The 25,126-nt window shown below is 40.5% G+C and overlaps 2 protein-coding genes across 2 annotated transcripts in view; both read right to left on the reverse strand.

The window, feature by feature from the left end:
- Positions 1-822: 822 nt before the first annotated feature.
- Positions 823-12,366, reverse strand: Slc25a31 (solute carrier family 25 member 31). Its single transcript, XM_038348200.1, is given in 8 exon segments — positions 823-1,023; positions 2,838-2,933; positions 2,935-2,964; positions 4,143-4,297; positions 5,218-5,244; positions 5,247-5,331; positions 7,800-7,926; positions 12,131-12,366. Coding segments are annotated over 8 exon segments (957 nt in total).
- A 6,341-nt stretch (positions 12,367-18,707) lies between these two features.
- Intu (inturned planar cell polarity protein) overlaps positions 18,708-25,126 on the reverse strand; it is a 65,611-nt gene continuing 59,192 nt past the window's right edge. The window contains exons 14-16 of the mRNA XM_038347584.1: positions 24,607-24,796; positions 22,318-22,475; positions 18,708-19,569 (exon numbers count right to left, since the gene is read on the reverse strand). Coding sequence (XP_038203512.1) covers positions 19,458-19,569; positions 22,318-22,475; positions 24,607-24,796 — 460 coding nt within the window. The 3' untranslated portion in view covers positions 18,708-19,457. The remainder of the gene's footprint in view (positions 19,570-22,317; positions 22,476-24,606; positions 24,797-25,126) is intronic.

Consider the following 25,126-nt stretch of genomic DNA (forward strand, 5'->3'; position numbering starts at 1 on the left):
TTTGAACTCTGAATCCTTTTGCATCCATCTCCTAAAGTGCTAGGATTATGGGCATTCTCCACTGTGCCCAGTTTGAGGACCATCTTTTGTTGGCTAGCTGTAATTAAGCCAGCTCCATGTCAACACACATGTGACTATCATGTCCTTATAGGTAAAGTTTGTTTGTGTGTGTGTGTGTGTGTGTGTGTGTGTGTGTGTGTCGGGAAGAAAAGGCTCATTACAATAGTTTTGAACTTGCTTTATTATCAATACAGAATACAAAATCTAATGTTGAAGGGAGATTTCTTGTTTCAAGATATACTCATACTAGCAAGACTAAACATTAGCAAAGTTTCATATAGTCTGATAGGAACTGTAAGTGCTAACAGTCATGCTTGAGATGCATTAACAGCTGCTGCAGAAGAAAGCTGATTTATGTAAGAGACACTGATGGCAACCCTTGATAAATGTTTAGGAACTATCTGTCATACTATACAACTTGTGAAAGATGGGATTACAGCTGTCCAAAGCAAACAAAAATTTAAAGATACTTTTATTTATCAGATTCCACATTATATAGTGTTCACAAGTATAAGAATTTTTTTTTAACAGAAGTAACATACACTATCTATAATAAAATGCCTTACTAAATGATTCTGGTCTAAGTGGGAAGAAACCCATTTTGTTCTGACTTTTAATACTAAAATCTTGAAAAAGCATTTTCTTTATTGCAGAATAAACACTGTCAAAGACACTGACAGTAGTAACACACTATCAAAATATATACAAATGGCAGCTATGTAATTTTCATGTTTTTACATTAGAAATATGCATATTCTCAATTTAATCTCCTGATGAACTACCTCCAATATCAATGTTGAGGAATTCTTTGATTTTATCGTATAGCACCAACACCAAGGCACCTCCTGTACCACGAAGAATGTTGGAGAAGGCACCACGGAAGAATGCAGCTGTTCCTTCATGTTGGTATATTTTCATAAAGCAGTCTAAGGTTCCTTTATACTGCCGTTCAGACTCACCGCTCTATGTGTAAAAGACAATTTTCTATTAGATTATTATCTTTGGGACATCAGCACTATGAATAAAATCCATGCTGTGCTGAGCTAATGAGAGTATACTTAATACTGCACTGAGGGAATGAAGACTGTTGGCATTTACAGAAGCACTGCCCATATGCTAGGTTTGCCAAATGTTAAAGGATAACATTACATAAATCATGGTTTAATCTCACCACATTTTAATTAACTGAAAAATATAGATCAAAATTATCACTAAAAAATACCTGTTTGGGGTTTAGGATTTTTTCTAAAAAGAAAACCTGGAAAAACAAATGGCCCCAAGACTCTTTATATTAAATCTGTAGATGAAGTATGAGTGATAAGTTTATAAGGGGCTAAAAAGATTGAAGAGTTTTAAAAGTTTAAGAAGAAATAAAGTAGGAACAAGTGCATAAGCACAAATTATAAGGGAAAACAAACACAGTGGAGTATGTGATGGAGGAGGTGGCCCAGAGCTTCCTCTAAGTGTGAGGACCTGACTTCAAATCCCCAGAACCCACTTAGTCCAAAGTCCTAGGGCTCCTATGGTGAGATGGGGTGGAGGCTGGAGACTCCTGGAAGCTCAGGGGCCAGCTAACCTGTCACGGGCAGGTAAGCAAGAGCCCTGTCTAAAGCAAGGTGGAGAGTGAGGTCTGACACCTGAGGTTGTCCTACGACCTTTGCATGTATGTCTGCACTCACACAGATAAACACACAAGTATGCATAAACACAGTTTTTTTTTTAAGTCAAAAGATAATGAAAACAATAACGTGGAAAGTTAAATAAGTTCTTTAAAATATATTGGGGGAAATTTTCTGTAAGTAATATTTTGGAAAAAGAATGACCTCCAAATTATTAGAAATTTCAAGGACAACATAAATGCAGATGATCAGAAATTTTGAAGAGTTACATATAACAAAATTTATGATAATTATTTTTAAATCTCAAAAAACAGAGAAGCAAACCTACCAAAACATAATTTACAATTTCCAGGAAAGTAAGTCCTAAAGCTATAGAATCAGTGCCTCAGAAATGCAACTGTCAAAGCTGCTGTCACAAGGAAAGCGGCATGTTCCATGGGCTCCACTCCATCATCACTGAGATTCTGCTATCAGGAGGCTGGATCTGATCACCTTAGGCAGTGTGCATTCCTAGGTCCTTTGCACATTTCTTTTTAATCAGTAACTGTGTGTCTTCAGTACAGCACTATGAGTTTGGGTGCAGGTTCTACTTGTACCACTAGAACTTAGTGTAGACTAAGCAGTCAAATGTTTACTAAGAAATGAGTGTAGCATGAAAGAGATAGAACACATAAAGTTTAGACATTTATGTTTAGAACACAGAGTACATGAAGTAATATTTCAAAGGCCCTAAGTTTAATTCCCAGAACTCATACGGTGGCTCACAACCATCTGTAAATCCAGCTCCTGGGGATCCAGTGTCCTCTTCCTGGCATCCTGGGCACTGGGCAAACAACGGGTGCACAGACATACATAAAGGCAAAATAACCACACCCATCAAAGAATAATTATTTCAGAAAAATTTAAAAGATGGGAATATTCATGTAATCTCTATTACTCCCTCCCTGCCACACTCCCAGACATTCAGGAGCAGAAGGCAGTTTTGTTCTCACAGCACAAAGGAAGAGCTTTGCGGGCTCTTTTACAGCAGGAAACAATACTAGCTGGAGCAAACGAAGTAGAAAAATGAACTTTGCCTTTCAGCTAAAATGTATCTGAAATCCAAGTATATTACATCTGCATGTAAGATACAGATTCAGATAAACATAAGTCTGTTACCTGCATCATCATACGTCTTCTGACCGTGTCAAAGGGATAGGAGAGAATTCCAGAACAGGTCGTCACGATTTGAGCAATGATGAAAGAGACAAGAAAACGGGGTTTCCTTCGGCTTTGGCAATAAGCCCTAGGAGAAAAATGTTATCAAGTAATTAATCTAGTTTTACAAAGTATCTTAAATTAATTCAAAGGATATTTTTTATAAATACATGAAAGATGATGAAATTATATTTAAAGTACAATTTAAAAACATCTGGAGCTGAGAATGTAGGTCAGTGGTAAAGAGTTTGCCTAGCATGTAGAAGGCCCTGCATTTGATATCCAGAACCACAGATCAAACCAAATCTAGCTGGAGTTCGTAACAGGAGATTGGTAAGAAAATGTATGATGTTCACACACGATGATGCTTCAGATTTATGGAAATAAAACATATAAAATGTTTTAGAAACTATTAAAATTAGACTATTAATGGCACATAAAACAAAATGTCAGCATCCACTGACTAAAAAAGGTCTTTCTTGTATAACTGAAAAGTGATATTTGATGAACAACTTGAAAGTTCCATGCTGGTGAAGAAGCATCCCTGATTGTTACTACTGAAGGAGATAACATGCACAGGACACTGTCTGTGATTACACATGCATTTGAGATACAAATTCCAATAATAATAGATTAAGCTAAAGTAATCTTTCTATACCACAATAACGATATTTAACTACATTTATAGTATTAAGAGGGGAAGAGGAGTAACATGCAAGTCTAGTATAAAATCCCTCTTAACTTTTAATAGAAAATGCTGATAATACTTCCATTGATTCCTTTTGGAAACATGCAACAGTGGTGAAGAGCAAAGATGTTTTGCTTATCATTTAATAATTTAATCCAACAGTGGCAAGTGGTTGAACCAAGCCATTTAATTAGCCCTTCCTTAGTTCTGACACTGATTATCTGCATATAAAAAGTGATAATACAATTAAAGCAAATCAGCAAAACAGTTAGAACATGCATTTTTTACCTACAGAAGATACAGAGACTCAACCAGCACACTTTCCATGATATCCTGTTTATTATGCAAAGCCTCAAAAACTTCCTTGTTGAAAAAAAATGTTCATGTAAAGTCTGTTATAATAGTTAAAATTTAACTGAATTATATTCATACAATTGTCATGGATTAAATAAAACTTATTCTCTACTTTATCATTTATTTTGCCTTATGTAAATAAAGTATATGTTAATTAGAATATATTAATTAGGATAAAAAGAACAAACCATGTATCTAACAGCAATTTAAAGTCACCAAATTACCTTAACGGTGTCATAAGCTCCAAAATAAGAGGCTCGGTAAACAATGATACCCTGAACGGAGACACCAAACCCTTGGTATAGACCAATAATTCCATCTGACTTTGCTATTTTCATGATGCAGTCACCTAACCCCTTGAATTGCCGTTGCTCGGGACCTAAAATAAAGCAATTAAAATTCTAAGTAATATTTATATAAAACATCTTAATCAAAGTAATGAAATACTTTAAAGATTCAAATGATCTGAGACTTCTACCCAGAAAATTTTTTGAAGGACACAAGTAATCTTCCCATTTATTCAAGGCTGTAGGAAGTATTTTAAAATAAATTAACTGAAAATATTAATCTCAGTCGGGCAGTGGTGATGCACACCTTTAATCCCAGCACTCATCTCTGTGAGTTCAAGGCCAGCCTGGTCTACAAGAGCTAGTTCCAGGACAAGCTCCAAAGTTACAGAAAAACCCTGCCTTGAAAAACAAAAAACAAACAAAAAAAGAAAGAAAAGAAAATATTAATCTCTTACTAAAGTAAGCAGTTTGACATAAAATATTTAGGAAAAAACAAAGGAAATCTCCAGAGTTACAGCTGTTAATCTCACCAGAGAAGAACCACTATAAACAATAAGGAATATAGAAGGGTCTATGAGAACAACAGAAACTTACTGGCAAGCTTTGGGCTTACTCATTTGTTAAATGTTCATTTCGATTTTCTCTTTAAAAAAAAGAAAAAAGTAGATGCTCTAAGCATGATTACTACATATTTGGTTCAGAATAAATTCTGTAGACTAGAAACTAGAAAGATGGCTCAGCAGTTAGGAGTGTTTGCGGCTCTTCCAGAGGACGAGTTCGGTTTCCAGCACTTATGCTAAATGGCTCACAAGTGCCTGCAATTTCAGTTCCAGGGGACGAACACCCTTTTCTGGCCTCTACCAGCACCTGTATACATGACAGTTACACCCACACAGACACACACATACACATAAATAAAAATAAATCTCAAAAACTTTCATTTGATAACAAAGTTGATACACAATAGCTCAAAGCACAAAGGAATAGTTTAATACTTATAAAATTGTACCTTTTCCAATATCAACACCTAATCGGTTCTGGCAAATCTAGTGGATATACCCACACAAGCTGTTGCTCCAGCAGCCCCTCCAGAAGCCAGGTTTGCTAGAAACCACCTCCAGAACTGAAATACACAAAGTTAAAAAGCATTAACCTACTGAATATGACAGTTAAAAATAGCTAAACCAACTTTTAAAAAGATTAAAAGCAACCCAGTATTTATAAGCTGCTCTTATGAACAAATATGCAACCTCTTCCCCATTATGTTCTCATGCTGGGGACAGAGCCCAGGACAGCATCATGGGCTGAGACTAGAACAGATTATCTAAACCGGAGCGTTAAGAAAAATGCAGGATACAAGGTCTTTGTAACCACAAAATAAGTCAAGTGAAAATATCCTAGCCAAATTCAGTTTCCTGCCTACATTCAGTTCCTAATGTTTTTAAAATTAGTTTTCAATCTTAGACTGCTCTGAAACTCCTAATTTTATTTTGGCCTAGAATGCCCTTCACACTGTGATGTAGGTGTGTCTTCTATCTATCTGATGATTTCACTGGTTAATTAATAAAGAAACTGCTTGGCCTGACAGGCCAACGTGGGGCTCAAACCCACAACCCTGAGATTAAGAGTCTCTGAGATTAGAGTCTCATGCTCTACCGACTGAGCTAGCCGGGTGGCTGGGAGCTGGGCGGCGGGAAGCGGCCCACAGCTCCTCACTACAACACTGCTTTTCATCAATAAAAACAGTTGTTGGATCATGCTTTAAGCTCTATTTCTTTCATGACATCTCTCCTCTCCAGCCCTGTAAAACTATAACCTTATATGGTCTATAACCATATTATCTTCCTATGAATAATTAAAGGTGAATCATAGGACCAAGATTCAAAATGTGTCACTACATTCTAGTCTTTTATTTTAAAATTATACTTAAAACTTTTTCAACCGTAGTTATTTATATATACTTATACTCCTACAGATTATAATTCAAGAGATCAAGATTATTGTTGTTTAATACATTTAAATACACTTTATACAATTTATCCTTGAATACAATTCAATGGTTGGATTCACAGAGTTAAATAACCATTACCAGTTTTAAAACATTTATATGACCTCCAAAGAAATTCTATATCCCTTTATAAGTCATCCTCCCTAACGCCTTGAATCATAGGTACCTATCAATATTTCTATCTCTATAGTGTCAATTGTGAAGATTCTATATGAATGAAAAAACATAGTATGTGATTATTTGTGGTAGTTTTTTTTCCATTTGATAATGCCTTGAGGTTGATTCATGTAGCAACATCTATTACTATACTTCATCCTGTTTAACTGCCCAATGAGTGCTATCTGGATAGATATATACTTTTTCTTTTTCATGTGCTGCTGGACTTCATGAACTAGAATTCTGTTGAAGAATTTTTTTTCTCTCCTATGTGCTCATCAAGGATATTGCCTTCTCATTTTTTGTTGTATTCTTTTGGTTTGGTATGATGGTGTTAAAGGAGGTGATTTTTAGTCTATTTCTAGTTATTAAAAAGTTTACTATACTATTAAACCTCCCACACCCTTCTATATCTTGTTTGCGATGTTTTTGTATGTGTGTGTTCATATGAAAGTCAAAGGACAACTTTGGGTGCCATTTCTCAGGGGCTATATACCTTGCATTTTTGGGGTGGGCTCTCTTACTTACTCAGCCAGAGCTTACCCATTAGGCTAGGCAGGATGGCCAGTAGACCCAAAGGTATGGCTGTCTCCCTTCCCCAGCATGAGGATAACTAGTGCACACCAGCAGGCTTCAATTATTTATTAAATATGTGTTGTGAAGCTTAAACTCATCCTGCTTGTGCAACAAATATTTTGTCTACTGAACTATCTCCCCAGCCTTACTCCATCTATCTGTTACATAATTTTCTCTTGGCTTGACCCTTCTTGTCTTAGCTTCTGTGCTGGAGATTAAACCCAGAGTCCCACATGCAAGCTTGTGCTCTACTACTGAACTACACTCCAGGAACTCCTCTCATGCTTCACTTCCATAAAGGAAAAACAATAATAATAATAATAGGGAATAAGCAACCCCAGTGGTAGGTAATATAAACCTGACAGCTGTTTCTTTATGCTTACAAGCAGCAGGAATTCTAAGATATGAATTACATTTAATGCTTACTCTGGGAAATAAAGCCTTGAGACTAATGAACCCTGAGCTACTGAAGCTAAGAGATTTCAGGAAATGTGTTGAAGCTAAAATAATTTTTGTAACTTACTACATATGCTAACTTGTTAACATTTAATATGCTCCATTTATATTTTTATAGCTACCAGAGTACCTTCACTCTAAGACATTATAGGTAAGACAAATTCAATAGTTTCTTAGAAAATTTTAGACATATTAAAACATAATTACCTGCCGGGTGGTGGTGGCGCACGCCTTTAATCCCAGCACTCGGGAGGCAGAGGCAGGCGGATCTCTGTGAGTTCGAGGCCAGCCTGGTCTACAAGAGCTAGCTCCAGGACAGGCTCCAAAGCCACAGAGAAACCCTGTCTCAAAAAACAAAAAAACAAAAAAAAAAAAACAAAAAAAACCATAATTACCTGTTTTTCTTTATTAACTCCAGACATGAATAGTTGTTTGTATTTGTCCTTAAAAGCGAAATTTAAAGCTTGTGTTGGAAAATATCGAATAACATTTGCGAAATTGCCACGCCAATAACTTAAAAACCTACAGAATCAAACACATAAATTCATTTTGATTAGTAAAGAATGTGTTTTAACATTTTTACTGAAGGAAGAAACAGCAGCATTAACTATACAGTCCACTGAAATTTTGTTCATTTCAAACAGAAAATCTAAAGAACTTATCAAAAGTATCAGCTAAACAAACACAGGACTTGTCAATGGGAAAAAAGCAGAAACCACTAATAACTTCTGGTCTCATCCCTAAACCTCGACGCCAGTTCCTACAGTAACAAAGCTGTTCTGTGCTAGTACAATGCACCAAACACACAGACTCACTTACTGAGTAACACATGCGACCACGAGAATTAAAAGGGGTAACAGAAACCTATATCCTCTTCTTTTTATGTTCTAGAACCATTTTGAAAGTGGGCTAGAATTTACAGAAAAGGAAGAAGGGTGATGCTCGGTGGCGGAAGAAGAGTTGATCAATTTTATTTCAAGATAAGTCTCTCCTAGTCTGTTGGAAGTAAATAATCCCCCACCTCAGTTCTCCAGGGACTGCCCAACCCTCATTACTGAGCTATTATGTGACTTAAAATCTAGAGCTGTCCTTATAGTCTAAAGTTTCTCTGGAACATGACTCACCCATAATCTTGATTATTTTCAGCAGATAGCAAACTGTCAAGTGGCTTGACTGTGTACTTTAAATAGGGCATCTCTAGTTCTAACTAGGAGAATGCCCTATATAGGGTCTTTAAAAATAATTCAAAAGACCGTGATTTCATAAAATGAAATGTTTTCTTATCTAGGACTTGAAAATGGGGAGAATGCAAATTAAAACCACAGTTATTTTGGATCTGTTACAACAGCTACCATCAGAAAGACAAGAATATTAGTTAAGTACATAGGGAAAAAAGAACCATGTATAATGTATGAGATTCTCTGCAAAACTAAAAGCAGAACTACCACAGGTTCCACAATCCCATCCCTGAGTACATATATAGAGGAGCTAAAACAGGATGTTGAGATGTCTGCATTTGCATGTGCAGTGCTACACACAACAGCCAAGATACAGGGTTATAGCCTAAGCTCCATCAGCAGATAAATTAAGAAAATGCAGAATATATACATAACGGAATTACTGTTCCTTAAAAGAAAAGGCATGGCACTTACAACTATGAACCCACAGCCAGACATTATGTGTTAAGATTCTAAATCAGAAGTCTCCACTGGGTCCCTCCTCCCTTCTCTTGGAGATTGGGGAGCCCCTTGAAAGATGGGGATGAAATATTGCAGGAATCAGAGGAGATGGAGAATACCAGGAGATCATGACCCACTGAAACAACTAAGCAGAACTCAAGGGGGCTCACAGGGACTGAAGGAACAAGCATGGGACCTACAAGGGTCTGCACCATGCCCTCTGAGTATATGTAGCATGATGTTTTTGTAGAACTTCTAACAGTGGATGGAAGCCTGTCTCTCTCCACTGTTTCTCTGTATAATAGCCGTGGCTATCCTGGAGCTCACTCTGTAGATCTGGCTGGTCTCCCCTGTGTTGGGATTTAAGTGTGGGTCACCACTGCTCAGCTGTATCTCTGACTCTTTTGCCTCTTATTGGATTGCCTTGTCCAGCACAGATATGAAGATTTTTGCCTTGTCTTATAGCATCTTATTTTGTCCTGTTTGGCCATCATCTCTTGGAGGCCTGCTCTTTTCTGAAGGGGAAAAGGGAACGTATCTTGGGGCAAGGGAAGATGGGGAGAAACCGAAAGGAGCGAAGGGAGGAGAAACTGTGGTCAGGATGTATTTTATTCAAGAAGAATCTACTGTCAATAAAAATAAATGAACCTGAGGATAATATAGTAAGTGAAACAGGAAAGCATGGAAAGAAAAATGTCATATGGTATCATTTATATGTAGAATTTAAAAACATTTAACACAAGAATATAGTAAAGCAGTGGTTCCCAGAGGCTGGGTAGGGGTGTAGCTGGCGGTTAAGTGGGCAAAAGTGAGATGTTGGTTACACAGGGTGGGGTGAATGAACTTTGGGTCTCTAACACAAAATATGGTGACTTTTTTTTTAAGCAAATGAGACAAACATTATAAAAGTAAGCAAATAGCTCCCCCTGGGATGGGAGGCTTCCAGATCTAGGGGCTCACAGGATGGCGACTATTACTAATACGACTTCAAGTTCATAACAGAGCAAATCATAAACATATTGAAAACACACAAAGTGCTTTAATTATACATGGTAATTAATATGTTAACTTGAGTACCACACAGCAGAGAAAAATAATGACATCTTGAAGTTTGCAGGCAAATGGATGGAACTTGAAAACATCATATTCAGTGAGGTAACCCAGACCCAGAAAGCAATTATCACATGTACTCACTCATAAAGTAGTTTTTAAACATAAAGCAAAGAAAACCAGTCCACAAATCACAATCCCAGAGAACTTAGACAACAATGAGGACCCTAAGAGAGACATACATGGATCTAATCTACATGGGAAGTAGAAAAAGACAAGATCTCCTGAATAAATTGGGAGCATGGGGACCATGGGAGAGAGTTGGAGGGGAGGGAGAGGCAGGGAGGGGAGCAGGGAAAAATGTAGAGCTCAATAAAAATCAGTTAAAAAAAGAAAAAAAATTGTGAAATTAAACAACAAAAACAAAGTTGTTCTAAATTACTGAGGATGGTGCAAAACTAATTTGAAGTATTTCTAATGGCAGTTAAATTCTTATTAGTTAATAAAAACTTTCAAAAACAGAGATACACATTTGTTTTCTCAGAGTCTGACCTCTGGAACAAAGAATTCACCGAATGAACCCTGAGTGTGTAAATGACACTAAGTGAGATTTAATTTTCTGGTAACAGCCACAGTAACACACACAACACTGGCATAGAATAATGTTCAGAAAGCACATTCTGGTAGGAGTCTTTCCAACTAAACAAGGGAGACTGACATTAAAAAAAATTAAATTAAACCAAAAAAACTGGTTTTTAGTCACATGAGGAAGGTGCTGTCATCCCATTTTGAGCTGGCTCACACACATTTGATCACGTTGGACATGGCTGATTCAGATCATGAGTTATTCCCCGTAATTCTGATTACTGTACCAGATGCTCATTTCACAAAGCATCCACATTTGTACTTCTCAGAAGCTTAGTGCTTCAAAAAAAATAACTAAGCCACTTGAATACTAATTAACATAAAGCATCTTGAACCCTGGGAAGTCATACATTTTTTTTCTGGGCCAGGCACAAGTGTTACTCAAAGTACAATCACTGCTATAACAGACCTACATGGAAAGTGCAGGCTAGGGTCTCACCTGCAAACAGGATTAAGAAACAGACCTGTAATCTCAGAGCTCTCAAAAACAGGCAGAAGATGAATTCAAGTTCAATTCCAGCCTGGCCCTTTAATAGTGAATTCCAGGCTACCAAGGGCTACATAGACCCTGCTCAAAAGTCGGTGTTTCTACACACTCAGCAACAACCCCCCCCCCCCCACCTTCATCGCACACCAAGAAATAAAAACAAAAAGAACATCTGTTAGGCTGTAGCTGGCAGCTCCCCCCACACAACACCCCCCCCCTTTCTGATTGAGCCCCCCCCCCCGGCAGCTACCTCCACCCCTACACATCCCCTCTTTCTGATTGACCCTCCCGCAGCTACCTCCAACCCTACACACCCCCCTTTCTGATTGACCCTACATGTTCTTCTGCATCACTCCCATTTCTGTGGGCCACCCCTTCTCCGGAAACCTACTGAGTAAACCAATTTCTCTGTGCCAACCCTTCCGGTGTCACCTCACCCTCTGAGTGAACCCTAGTTTGGATAATCTCTTTCCCCTGGGTTACCCCTTTTCTGGAAGAACTCCCCTGGATCAAATCTTCCTCTGGTCACCCCTCTTCTCTGGATGGACCCCCGCTCCTGATCTAGAAGATATTTCCTTTACTTCCTCTGGATTGCTCCTTCTGGGATCACACAGCTCCCTAACTGAGTCTCTTTTCAGGGTATCTACTGTGTCACTCTCTTCCCCTAGATAATCCCTCGCCTGGTCACCTCCCGTGCATGATCCTTCCTCTAGGTGACCCCCCGTTTCCCCGGGGCACCCACCTCTGGACCACCCTATGTCACCTCCTCCTTGGGTGACCCCCTTTCTCTCCGTGTCACCCTTTCTGCAGTCACCCCTCACCCCCACCCGCGTCTGGGCCGCGGAGGCCAAGGGTGGCAGCATACGCACCCTGCTCACGCGGAATGCGCACCAGGCAGTCCACCATGCCCTTGTAGCGCGCCTCGGGGCTGATCTGCTTGGAGGATGCCTGCACCTGCAGCAGCAGCTTCACTCGCTCGATGGGGGCCACGGCTGTCTTCGACACGGCGGCCGCGACGCCGCCGGCCAGCAGGTCCTTCACGAAGGACGCGGGGTCGAACAGTGCCTTCTTCGAAGGCTGCTTCCTGGAGTCGCTCGACATGCTGGACAGAAGAAGGACAACCGACAGACGCAGCGCCACACCGACACCCAAGCCGCAGCGAGGACCGGAAAACCGCTTCGGCTCTATCCTGGCGGGAAAGCGGCGCTAGGGATGCCGGGAGAACAGCGCATCCGGCGCGGGCCTGAAGAGCTGCGCAGGCGCGCCCAACGGCCTTGCCGCCTGGTGTGGTGCACGTGACGCCAACACGTGTTTCCCAGTGCGCGTGCGCAGTGTGTGCAGCTGCTTGTCCGAGACGCAGGGGAGTGGGGGCGGGGTACGCCCACTCAGTGCTCCTGATGGGCGGAAGGTCCTTCAACCTACCCGTACCCCAAGATTAAGTGCATCTGATTCAGGAGCCACACTGCAGCCCGCTGCTGCATCCGTGTAATGCCGGCAGGTGCAGGCACCCTTGGCTCCATAGCTAATGTGAGGCCAGCCTGGGCTACGTGAGCCCCTGGTTTAAATAGACATCGCGGCCTGCTTTAGCGGGGACCATTAGTCCAGTTACCCTGGACATCGGATTTGCCGTTTCCTCCTCAGAAGTCAACATGTTCCACTGCCGTATTTTATTTAAACTGCAATTGCTGTTGAATAGTGATTCTCCATTGAGACCGAACATTCAAGGGAGATAGGACAGTGGCATTAGATTGTTTAAATTTGTGTGTTGAGCTAGGTCCTAATAGTTAAGTCAGTTTTTAGGAAAATCATAATTCTCTCCATAGTCCCGGCCACCCAGGAACTAACATGTAGACCAGGCTGGCCTTGAACTCATAGAGTTTGCTTGCCTCTATCTCATAGTGCTAGGATTAATGGCGTACGCCACATGTGTGGGGCTCCCTTTGGGGAATTGTTTTGCAGGTTTATAACCAGTCACTTTCTAAAAACAGCAATTCACAAACTTTTTTTTTTCCTCCACAAACCTTTCTTTTAAAACTTGCAGTATCTACAGAAACCTTTTTTGTCGTTATTGTTGCTAAATATGCTGACAAGCACCATATTAAAATCTTAAAAATGTTAGCCGGGCGGTGGTGGTGCACACCTTTAATTCCAGCACTAGGAAGCAGAGGCAGGTGGATATCTATGAGTTCGAGGCCAGCCGGGCTACAAGAGCAAGTTCCAGGCAAGGCACCAAAGCTACACAGAGAAAACCCTGTCTCCAAAAACCAAAAAAAAAGGTACACTTAATCAGTTAAAATAATGAGAAACCTGTTGCAGAGTACATCAATAAATTTTGAATTATTATTGTAGTTTGGTTTTCAAGACGGGTTTCTTTGTGTTAAACTTTGCTGTTCTGAAACTTACTCTGTAGACCAGACTGGCCTCAGACTCACAGAGATCTGCCTGCCTCTGCTTCCCAAATGCTGGATTAAAGCTGTGCCACACCATGGCCCTTGAATTATTATTTTTTTTTTTTAAATTTGTGAGCTAGTATCTCACTCTAACCTTGGCTGGCTTCAATTTATGGCAAAATCCAAGTTTAGCCTCTGGACAGTAACCACCATGTATAGCTTAAAGTATAGTTTTATTTATTTATTTTTTAAAGTCCTGGCCAAGTTTCATATATTTAGTGAATCTTAGTCGTTTTCACCCTGGGTACTTGCAATGAAATCAGGGATTTGGCCTTGAGAGGCATGCCACAGTTTTTTTCTGGTTGGGGTCCATGGCTCCTGGGCTACTGCATACCTTTCAGTTCCTGAGATAGTCAAGTGTTCCCTTAGGCAGTGAAGCATTCAGGCTGCTGTGTGATTCTCTGGGTTCCCTAGAAATTAGCGAAGCATATAGGGGCTTGGCAGGACAGTTGGTCTAGCAGGTTAACATTTTATTTTTTTAATTTTATTATTTATTTATTATGTGTGCAGTGTTCTGCCGGCATTATGCCTGCATGCCAAAGAGGGCACTAGATCTCTTTATAGATGGTTGTGAACCACCATGGGGTTGCTGGGAACTGAACTAAGGACCTCTAAAGGAGCAGCCAATGCTCTTAACTTCTGAGCCACAGGTTGACATTTAACTCATGGAGTTCACAGTTGGGTGACAATGTTGCTGGCCTTTCCCCCAGGCAACCTACATAGTACCTTCCTGCACTATGGAAGCTACCTACCAGGTAGGAAGTCTAAAAATACATTTTCTGAAATTACACACACACACACACACACACACACACATACACACAATTCTATATATTATTAAGTCAGGTTTCTCTTTGCCACTCTAGTCTTTCAGGGACTAGCATATCTATATCTATCAATTATATACATTATATACAATTATATTGTTAATAATATAATTGTATTATATATTATATACAAATGTAATTATATATAATAGTATTGTTTTATACTTTTGAAAATTTAATACTTGACAAAAGACAGTTGGACTAAACATTATCACTTTGGTTTTTAGGCAATATTGCATATGTAACCCCTAGAAAATTCATTCCATGTATCAGTAGGACACAAGCTATGATGCTTAATTTTCTTCTATCTGGCTTTTTTTTTCCATCAAATATACCAGACTCTACTATGACAGCATATACATCTTCCTAATTGCTTTTTTTAAAGTGTATTTGATGCTTTTCAGTAAATACAGAGTCTGCCTTACCTTTTATTTGGGATGACCTACCAGGAACCTTGAGATACTGCTCTAGGGCTGGATGAGTTTTAGATGCTTTGAACACAGGAACCTAATTTTTCATTGGTATCTTAAGCACGCTATTTCCTTTCTAATTTTGTATCTAGGCATTCAGGCCAGGATCACAGAGCAGGAATTTTGTTAGCGTTTTGAGGACTGCCTATGACGTCAGCTGGCAAGTTCTCCTGGTTCCATGCATTCTCCTCCGCTTCCTTTCTAGTGTGGCTCATCTGCGTGTGTCTTCAGTCTTTATGTTTAATAGGCTGCGTCTAGATTAACCTTCCTGAAGCAACCACTTTAATCATCACTCATAGATTTTTTTGAAGTTAATCTTATCAGTTACATTGATTTCAAAACCCTTTGTGAAGCCCGCTGCTAATTCCAAAAGTGAGCGCCCCCTTTTATTTGCCAAGACCCGTAGGGAAATGTTACAGTCCCCTTTAAGTAATGAAGTGTCAACAAGAATGCTTGCAAAAGTTTAAGGGAGGCCTTACTTCGACGACTCTCCAAGTAAGCCTGTATTTTAAGATCAGGATCTATCTCTGGCCCTAACGGACATGGCATCTCTGAAGACATAAAAGCAAGTCCACTGCCTTCAGGGCACAGTGTTGCTTATTCCTTTCTGTATCCTCATCTGCACCCAGTGACAGAAGACCAACAGGAAAGGACTTCCTTAGAAATGTTACCTTTTGACACGGAGAGCACTTGGCCGAGTTCTCAGTCTAGACCTGAAACAGACTGGTTCGTGACAGTCTGCTGATCAAGGACAGAGAGTCTTCTGGTTTATGCAGCTATAAAACTACTTGGGTGGGGCCTCTGTGCTGTTTACTCTTCTCTCTTCGAGAATCAGCACAGTTCATTTTCTTATTTTGGTCTGAGGTCACTCCAGCAAATCCTTCCCAGGCCACCACGTTTACCAGCTTCACACCACAGCTTCTTACTCCCCCTCGCTTCTCCTAGCATTCAGCAGAATACTTTATCATATTTGTGGTCTCCCTCTGCCAGGGGAACACACACTCTGTGAGGGCAGAAAGCCTTACTGATTTGTTTGCTGCTGTTTCTGCAGTGTTTGGCAGTGTGCAGAAGTTCGGGAAGCATTTGTTGGGTAAGGTGTAAGTAAAGGTAACACAAGGAGAGCAAGATGGTTCAGTGAGTTAGGGCAGCCACTGCCAAGATGGTTCAGTGAGTTAGGGCAGCTACTGCCAAGCATGAAGCTCCATCCCTAGACCTCACAAAGTAGGAAGAGACAGTAAACTCTGCCATGGTGCTTGTGTGTGAGCACATGGACACATGCCTGTACACACACTCACACAAACATACACACACGTACACACGCACACACAAAATGTAATCATTTTAAAAGACAGTTTATACTGCAAACAAACCTCCAAAACACTTTTATTTAAAACTCTGGATAATGTAGAAAAATAGCTTTAATTACATACAGAAATAAAACTCTTTAAAAATTAAGTTAGTTCATAAGGTTTGGTGTGTAGGTTCAAGTTTTAGTAGCACTATTTTAAAAGATGTCCAAAATACACATCCTTATTGTCAACACAAGAGCCAGGAGTAGTTTCTCCAGGTCATTCCTGTCGTGTTGTGCAGTAGTAGACTTGACTTAGCTGTTTCCTTTGTTCTCAGGGAGAGGGCACTTAACGGTGATAAATAGTAGCTGCAACTCACACCTCATACTTTATAGTATGTGACAACCACAGTTTAGAGAACACACTTTAACACAGTGGTCAAAGCAGCCAAACCTTGTAGATTGGTTTCACAGATTTTTTTTTTCAATTTGTGTTGGAAATATTTAAAGTGATTATTTCACAATTATCAATTTGTTAGGCACGCATTGTCACCCACTGTCCCTTGGCACAAAAAGCGAAACACTCTGTACCTCCTAGGTACAGTTCTCTGACCTGACAGAGCCAAAAGAAAGCCAAGGATGGGGAGAAGAGGGAGAAAAAGGGCAAGAGTCTAACATTTATTTGGGGCCAAGAAACATGTGACAGAAGTAAGAGAGTCCTTGTGTTTTGTTTGCTTGAGATAGAGCCTTGTTGTATAGCCCTGCCTGCCCTTGAATTTATTATATCCTCCTGCCTCAGCCTCCTGAACACTGGGATTAGAGGCATACGGCACCATGCCTGGCTGTGTCTGACTTTTGAGGAGTGCTAGGTAGACACTGTATTTCATGTTTTCTGGAACATCATTATTAGGATGTGAATGAAGCCTAACTGAGGAAGGTTTCTCTGAGAGCCCATCGCTATGGGATTTGTACTTGTCTCTCTTTCCCCTCCCTGTAACAGAGACAGACAGAACTTTAATGCCCAACAGTAAGACTGATTGCATTTCAGGTGTGAGTCTGAACTATTCAGAGAAATGGTCAGCTATGTTTACCACCAACGCTCTCCTGGAGATGAAAAAGAAGACAGTATTTTATTTTTTTGAAAATGCAATGCCTCTTCAACATGGATATTATAGTGCTCACAGGCCACACAGCAAATGGCCCATCTTTAAGATCTGTTATCTGCTTTCTATTTTTATACCCCTTTTAAAATAGTGTTCTTATGGTTATCTGACACCAAAAAAAAAAAAAAAAAGCACCAAAAGATCAAAATTTAAGTGGGAAAAAAGTTCTCTGTATTAAAATCCCATCTTAGTTTGTTCTATTTGAAAATCTGAGGTGACCATGGCTACACTGAATATAATGATCAGTATTAGAAACAGCTTGGGATTTAAGATCTATCCAGAAATTTAAAGCATTTAATAAATACGATTTTAGAAATGCTGGGACACATACACTGGCACACAGGCAGTCTAAGACAGAGGACAGCCTTAACCAATTTGACTCTTGTTAAGAGGGGAGACAGTTCAAATTCTTTTCTACACTTCAAGATCCAAAATTTCCTTCTCTGCCTTGAAAGCTGAAATTAAAGCCCAGAAGTCACTGGTGATATAAACAGCCGGTGTCTGTCACCAATGCCTCAGCGAGAATCTCTTAACTGACAACAGAAGGGTGAAAGTTTCCTTCTAAGACCAAATGGCTCAGGCACTGATGCGCTTTGTAGTTTAAGGAGGGAAAATGCGGGGATGGACTTTAGATCGGCTTCAGTTAGCTTCCTCCTAACATATGTGATCTTTGAAGGAGAAGCTACCCAGGACTGTAAGGTGTGGGGACTATTGAGCATGGGGGATGCCCACCAGGGTAGATGGTAATAATAAATGTAGTATTTACTATATTTTTCTTTTCTTCAATATACTGAATTCTCATGACCAATGAAATCAATGTCTACGCAGTCTTCTCTACTCCTGAAGCTCAGGTAAACAGCTGTGGTTAAAGTGCTCCCTCCCCCTTTGGGAAAACCCAATACAGACTGACGCTAATCTCTAGGACAAAAACCAGTATTTTATAAATGAAGTTACCCTAGGACACTGTTAAGCAGTTTGGTTCAGTGTTTTGAAAGGGATTTTATTTTCTAATTGTGTGCTTGTGTGTCTGTGTGTATGCACTGTGCGCGTGCTCACACTCTTATCTGTGGAGGGCAAAGGATTCCCTGGAGTTACAGGGGGTTTTGAGCTGTCTGATGTGGGTGCTGGGAGCTGAACTGAGGTCTTTTCCAGTGAGGTACCTGTTCATGACTTCTGAATCATCTTTCCAGCCCTCTTCCAGTGTTTTTAGTATGATCTGCTAGAGGTGATGTAAAATATATGTGTACCAGAATGTACTTCAATAGAAGAAAAAAAAAACTTATGGATGATTAAAAATTTAAAAATAAGTCTCCTAATCCAAAATAAAGCTCATCACAAAGAATAAAGAGAATTGAATAAATATAAATTAACCTTAACTTCCATCCTTCCCCTCTTCCTCTGCAGTAAGGGATCTACTAAAATACTTAAGACGAATGAGAAGGCTTTTGATTTGCTAAGAAACCAGAACACAAATATTGCAAATTTAGATACTGACTAATACACACCATGAAAACATTTTTCTTAACAGGGACTTTAAAAACTCCCAGTGCAGTAATAATGTTATTAGTACACAGACTCTCTGAGCCCGACAGGTGGAGGCTCCTCACAGCACAGAGCTCGCCATCTCTTCTGTTCCATGATCCCTTCACCAGGTGTAAGTCAGCATTGGGTTTCAATTTAAAAAATGAGTTGAATATGATCCCCAAATAAATATCTATATTAATTTTTTATTAAAGAATTCACATTATTTAAAACTATTCAATAAGTTAGCATGGTATACCAAAATGGCAATAAATTAGCAATCTTTTCTCCATAGTTTGACCTGCTCGGACGTCTGACACACCAACCCAACAGCACTGCCTCTCAACATTTAACAAGAGAAGTTCAATACTGAAAAGTGACAGAGCTGAGCCTTATCTTTATATGAAAATTTCGGCCATCCTGGCACTGTCGCATGGTCCATTTGTATGTTGCTTTGTATTCTACAAACAAAACTACAATGTTAATCCAAAGAACAATTTAAATGCCATTTCAATGGCAATTTCTGTGACCGAGTCATGAAAACACACATACAGTTCCTGAGGTTTGGGGTGAAGGAAGAGCCTCCTGCAGAAAGAAAAAAACATGGTCATTTCAGAAATTAAAGGTGATAAAACCTTTTCCTTTTGTTTCTTTCAGTTGTGGGAAGAACCAATAATAGCTGAAAAACAAAAGACAACAAATACCCACCACCACTACCACTAACAACAAAAGCTCATGAATCTAAATCTACAGAAAATAGAACTTGGTTTCTAAATAAATATGTCCTAATTAATGCTACTGTCCTAGAGTGTAAACCTCCCATTTAATCAATGCACATCACCATACCCCTCAGTATTGAATATTAAACCTGCTTATTATTACCATCTATGCAATACTTCCTGTATCATCTTAAGCATGGTAGTCATGAGATATTTTATTTCCACTTACATTTTTAAGTTGCTATTATAATTAATACATAAAAATGACAACTCATTTGCAGATAGAATTGGATTAACACTACATTTGTGTGTGTGCTCGAGTATTCATGTACATTATGGTATGTGTATGTGTAGGCAAGCAGACAGCTTTAGGCATTGGCTCTAGTCAAAAAAGGTGAAACAAACTCCATTGTCTACTGCTGCTAATCTCAAGCTTTCTGAGCTTTTCCTGCCTGCCTCCTACCTCCCCAGAGCAACACTGGAGTTACAGATTGTTCTACCGTCTGGCTTTACATTGGCTCTGGGATTTGAACTTGGATCTTCATGTTTACAGGGCAAGTGTTTTACCCACTGATTTATCTCCCCACTGTTGTGGTATAATCTTTTTGTACACTTTGAAGATTTGTCACTGGTATTGGTTTAATAAATAACTGAACAATCAATAGCTAGGCAAGATTTTGGAGGCAGAGAGGATGCTGGGAAGAAGGGAGGAGATGCGGGAAGAAGCCAGACAGATGCTGAATGAGTCAGACACAAAAAATGGGAGAGAGGTAAAAGACATGTAATAAAATATAGATCAATAAAAATATAGGTCAATTTAGATTGTAAGAGCTAGTTAATAACAAGTCTAAGCTATTGGCTAAACTTCCATAATTAATAAGAAGTTTTTGTGTGGTTATTTGGGAGCTGGCAAGCAGCACAGAAAAATTTGCCTATACCCAACTGTCTAATTCTTCTATCCCTTGTTCTGAACATGTACCTTCTATCCTTGTACTGGGTATGTACCTACCTGGTAATACCTGTGGTCTGTGTACAGATGAATTATTGTAACACAGCTCTGATGGTATTACACAATTACATCAGGATAATATTCTCAAACCTAGTGGATTGTCTATCACATCACCAGGGAGCTAAAAAACAGAATCCTACTCCCAGATCTGACTCACTGGGTCGGGGCACAGGTGCAGGACGCTCTGGACTCCACAACTGATTAGGTGGTTCTCAATTCCATGGACCAGTGGATAGGCGTTGATTTGGATCCTTTGTAAAGTGCTTGTCTTAATTCTAGGTTTAGAACTACCTGGTAGGTGTCTGACTATGGTCCTAGTGAACTGTGCCCACTCCTCTATGGACTCTTTACCCCAACCTCAGCCCTTCCCTCAAAACTTCAGTTCCTTAGCTAGGAACCAGAGGCTCTCAGCACAGGTCTGACTTAAGATTCTAGTGCAGTCACTCAGTTTATCTTTGTGTGGGGCGTTCATATACATCCTGTCAAACCATCTTCTCACTGTCATGCCTGAGGACTGCCTTTGTGTGGACCCTCGCTCATCCGTCCCATTTCCTTAACCTGGAAGGCTCATTCCAAGGACAATTCATTTTTAAAACAGGATCAAATGAACTTTCAATATGCCTTGTTTTTTAATCCCTGCTTGGATTTTTTATCTTCAGAATTCCTGTAGTTGTTTGATCTAGTCTATTGTCTGTGCGTATATGCAAATATTCATAGTGCGTGTACATATTTCATACTTCTGCAAGATGCAAGACTGGAGGTGGTGACCATATTTTTGTCTCTAAATTCACTATACTACTCACTCATCCATCCATGCTGCTTGCTTTCCATAACTCCATCTAATACACCCTCACATCTTATCGAGTTGCTATGGAGTGCCAGGTGGCACAGCAGACATCACCAGTGGGGAAGACAAGGAAGAACCCTGACTTCATGAGGCTGGCATTCTGATGAGGGGAATGCCAGTAAGCGAACACAAAAATCAGTGAAGGAGGTGGTGCAGAAATGACACTTCCGAGGGGAAGGAAGCTCTGCATGGGTACCCTGGAGAAGATGACCTGTCAGTGTTGATGGACGTAAAAGGGAAAGTCCCACACAGAAGGAAAAGCAGAAACAGCTACCCAGTGCCACTGAAGCTGGCCCGCAGTGGACAGACAGAGTGACACAGACAGATGGGTCTTGGAGGAGTGTGAGGAAGTGAAGAATGAAAAGAGGTAAAGAAAGGAGAGACAAAGGAAAGGAAGATGTGGGGAAAGGAAGGAAATGGGGGAGGCGATGTCCTCTTAGTGATTCGGGAAGGTCTCTGAGCAGCCTTGCTCCTGGTCATCCCCCTCATTCATTCATTCATTCATTCATTCATTCATTCATTCCTTTGATTAAGCCCCTCCCCCATTATCATCTCTTATCTCCACTGGAAGGACACAAAGGAGGTATTTAGAAGAGAAAAAAAGAACTTGAAAAACAAGAAAAATCAAACTCTAAAATACATTAAAAGATTTTAGCTTGATTACAATCCCAGGGCAATTTTTAAACACATCAGTTATCTCTGCTGCTTTCCCTCACGTCTCTGCCCTTGTATTTCACATGCACACTCCCCACACTCACCCCACCACCCAGTAAGCCATAACTGGCGGGCTTTTCTTCTCGTCGGTCCAGTTCTCAGGCGAGCATTCAAAGAGCACACCATGCTCTTTCACGGGGGTCAGAGACGACACTGAGTCTGCAGGCTCCAGACAATCTCCACCACGCAGCGCTCTCCTTCTCTGCAAGCCAACAGCAGTTATGAGTATTAACTTTACTGACAGTGCTGCTAGAAAACACCCGGGGCTGGGACTGTAGCTCAGGGGTGGAATTCTTTCTTAGCATGCACAGAGCCCTGACTTCATTCAGTCCCTAGAGCAGAAAAACAAAATGGTTTCACATAAGTCTCCGAGGATGATGATGACGATGGCTGGCTCTGGTTCTAAGTGTCTACAATGGTATTACTCTTCCTGCTAACCTGCAGAAAAATTCCTATTCTTCAATTCTTGGCTTAAACATTATCTCCTAAGGTAGATTATAAGCTTTCCCCCTAGCAGAGAGCAGGGTCTCACTACACAGCCCTGGCTGACCCGGAACTGGTCTCAGCCTTGTGGCACTCTTGCTGTCTCTTATGCCGGAGTTGATGGATCACAGACATGTCGTCATGTTGGTCTTTTAAGGTTTGTGTGTCTGCATATGTGCCCATGCCAGTGACTTCCCACAGAGGCCTGCCATCCCTCTGCTAGAAGCTGTGCTCTCTGAAGAGCTACACAGCCCTCTCCGTCTTCGTTCCTGTCTGCTCACAAACGGCTTGACACGATCAGGGGAACCTGTGAATCAGGAGCCTGCACCACTCAGCCCGACTCTGATTAAATTCCTCTTGACACCCACTCTGGATTTGCTATCGGTCACTTGTTCAGCTCCTTCACAAACGCAAACAAACACGAGCTCATTTTCCTTCCTAGCACCTGGAATGGTGTCTGGTGCAGAGCAGATGCCTTAACATTCAAGGCCAGTTTCTGTCACTAAACGTGACGGAACGGGTAGATCACACTGCCAGAGCACCCACCAGAATGCTAATATAGGAAGAAAGCGCCCAAGAAGTGAAAGCAGAGAGGCCTCCCTGGTCAAACATGACACGTCCTGTTAATAATAGTTTCTGAGACCCTGAAAGCACAGAAGATAGAACTCCATTGTGGAACGGGCCCCGAGACGTGATATAATCCTGCTGGATCACTTTATAGCTGAGGAAACAGGAAGAGTCAGGGCTCCTTACTCCCAGTCCAGTGTTATTTTAAAGCCAAGTTCTTCACAAAATTGGTATGCTGCATACATCACACGCGTCGTCAGAGAGCTGCTCCTAGACAGATGTTACATCAGTTACAACTCCCTCTCCTTCTCTCTCCTCCTTTCTTCCTCTGTTTGGAAAAGATTTATTATTCAGGAGTATATGTGTGCCCATGCAGTTTACTGCATCATGCGTGCAGAGGCTGATGGAGTCCTGAGGGCATCAGATCCCTTGGAGCTGGAATTACAGGTGGTTGTGAGTCGCCTGATGTGCTGGAAACCAAGCCCCAGGACTTCACAAGAGCAGTAAGTGATCCTAACTGCTGAGCCACCTTTCCAGTCCTTCTTCCTTTTTGTGAGACAGAGTCTTATGTAGCTCACACTAGCCTATAAGGCTGGAGCTGTTACTATGACACTCTGCTGTGTTGGGATTACAGATGTGCACCACTGTATGGGTTTACTCAGAGTAGGAGATGGAACCCAGGGCTTCCGGAATGTCAGATAAGCACTGTGCCAACTGAGCTGCAGGCCTAGTCATAAAGCTCTGAATATTTTTTTCTATAATGAGAGAGCAATACCAATTTTCCAGTCACCACAAGAATCCAATTTATTTTTGACTATATATATAATATTACTACTTAAGAATGGGGTGTGGGGCGGTAGTGGTACATGCCTTTTATACCAATACTTGGGAGATAGAGGCAGGGGGATCTCTGTGACTTCGAAACCAGCCTGGTCTACAGAGCGAGTTCCAGGATAGGCTCCAAAGCTACAAAGAAAAACCCTGTCTTAAAAAAAAAACCAACCCCCCCCAAAAAAAACCAGGTACAACGTTGAAACATTAGACATCAATTAATAAATGCTTAAATCACAAACTTCAGATATGAGTGGCTAGCTGATACTATAAACTACCAATTTTGTATTTTGCTGTGGAAAAACCAGGCCAGCCATTTCCAAAGGTAAGATTACAGATCACAGAGCTCAGTGTAACTGAGTTAAATGAAACATTGCTTGTCATGTTGATTAAAAAAAAACCAAACAAACAACAGAGTTAATGTTGGCAGAAAACTGCATTTAAATATTTACCTCTTCCTTCAATGTCTGTTGGAAAACTGCACGAATAGCGAGACAACACTGATGGAAATTCTTAATTAGCTGAGCGTGGACGGAGCCGCCTAGCTGAGCCACCTCTTCATGGGTGGGGGTGATGAAGATGCCCTGCACTGTTTCTAAGGCGACATAGTGGAAGAGTGTATTCTCCGGACCGGAGGTCAATCTTGAAAAGGAGAGAGAAGGAAATTTAAGTAGAGTTAGAAGAATTATTTCACTTTCAATTTTGTATCTCCCACAAGACTACGTGAAATAAATTAGCAGTACAATCATGGGCAGAAAGCTGAGCCAAACGTCTAATTCCCTGTCCTGGACTCAAGCACAGGCTAGGCTATTCTTAATTCCCTAATGGAGACAAACAGTACCAGTCATGGAAGGATAAACACTAATTCATTTGCAGTGACTTTAATTGTCTCTTTGCTAAACAGTCAATTGGCTGGGCCCTCTTTTTCCATGGTTCATAAGAATGACTGAGCTTATGTTTGGCTTAAGTTTC

The sequence above is a fragment of the Arvicola amphibius genome, chromosome 11 (assembly GCF_903992535.2).
Source record: "Arvicola amphibius chromosome 11, mArvAmp1.2, whole genome shotgun sequence".
Taxonomy (NCBI): domain Eukaryota; kingdom Metazoa; phylum Chordata; class Mammalia; order Rodentia; family Cricetidae; genus Arvicola; species Arvicola amphibius.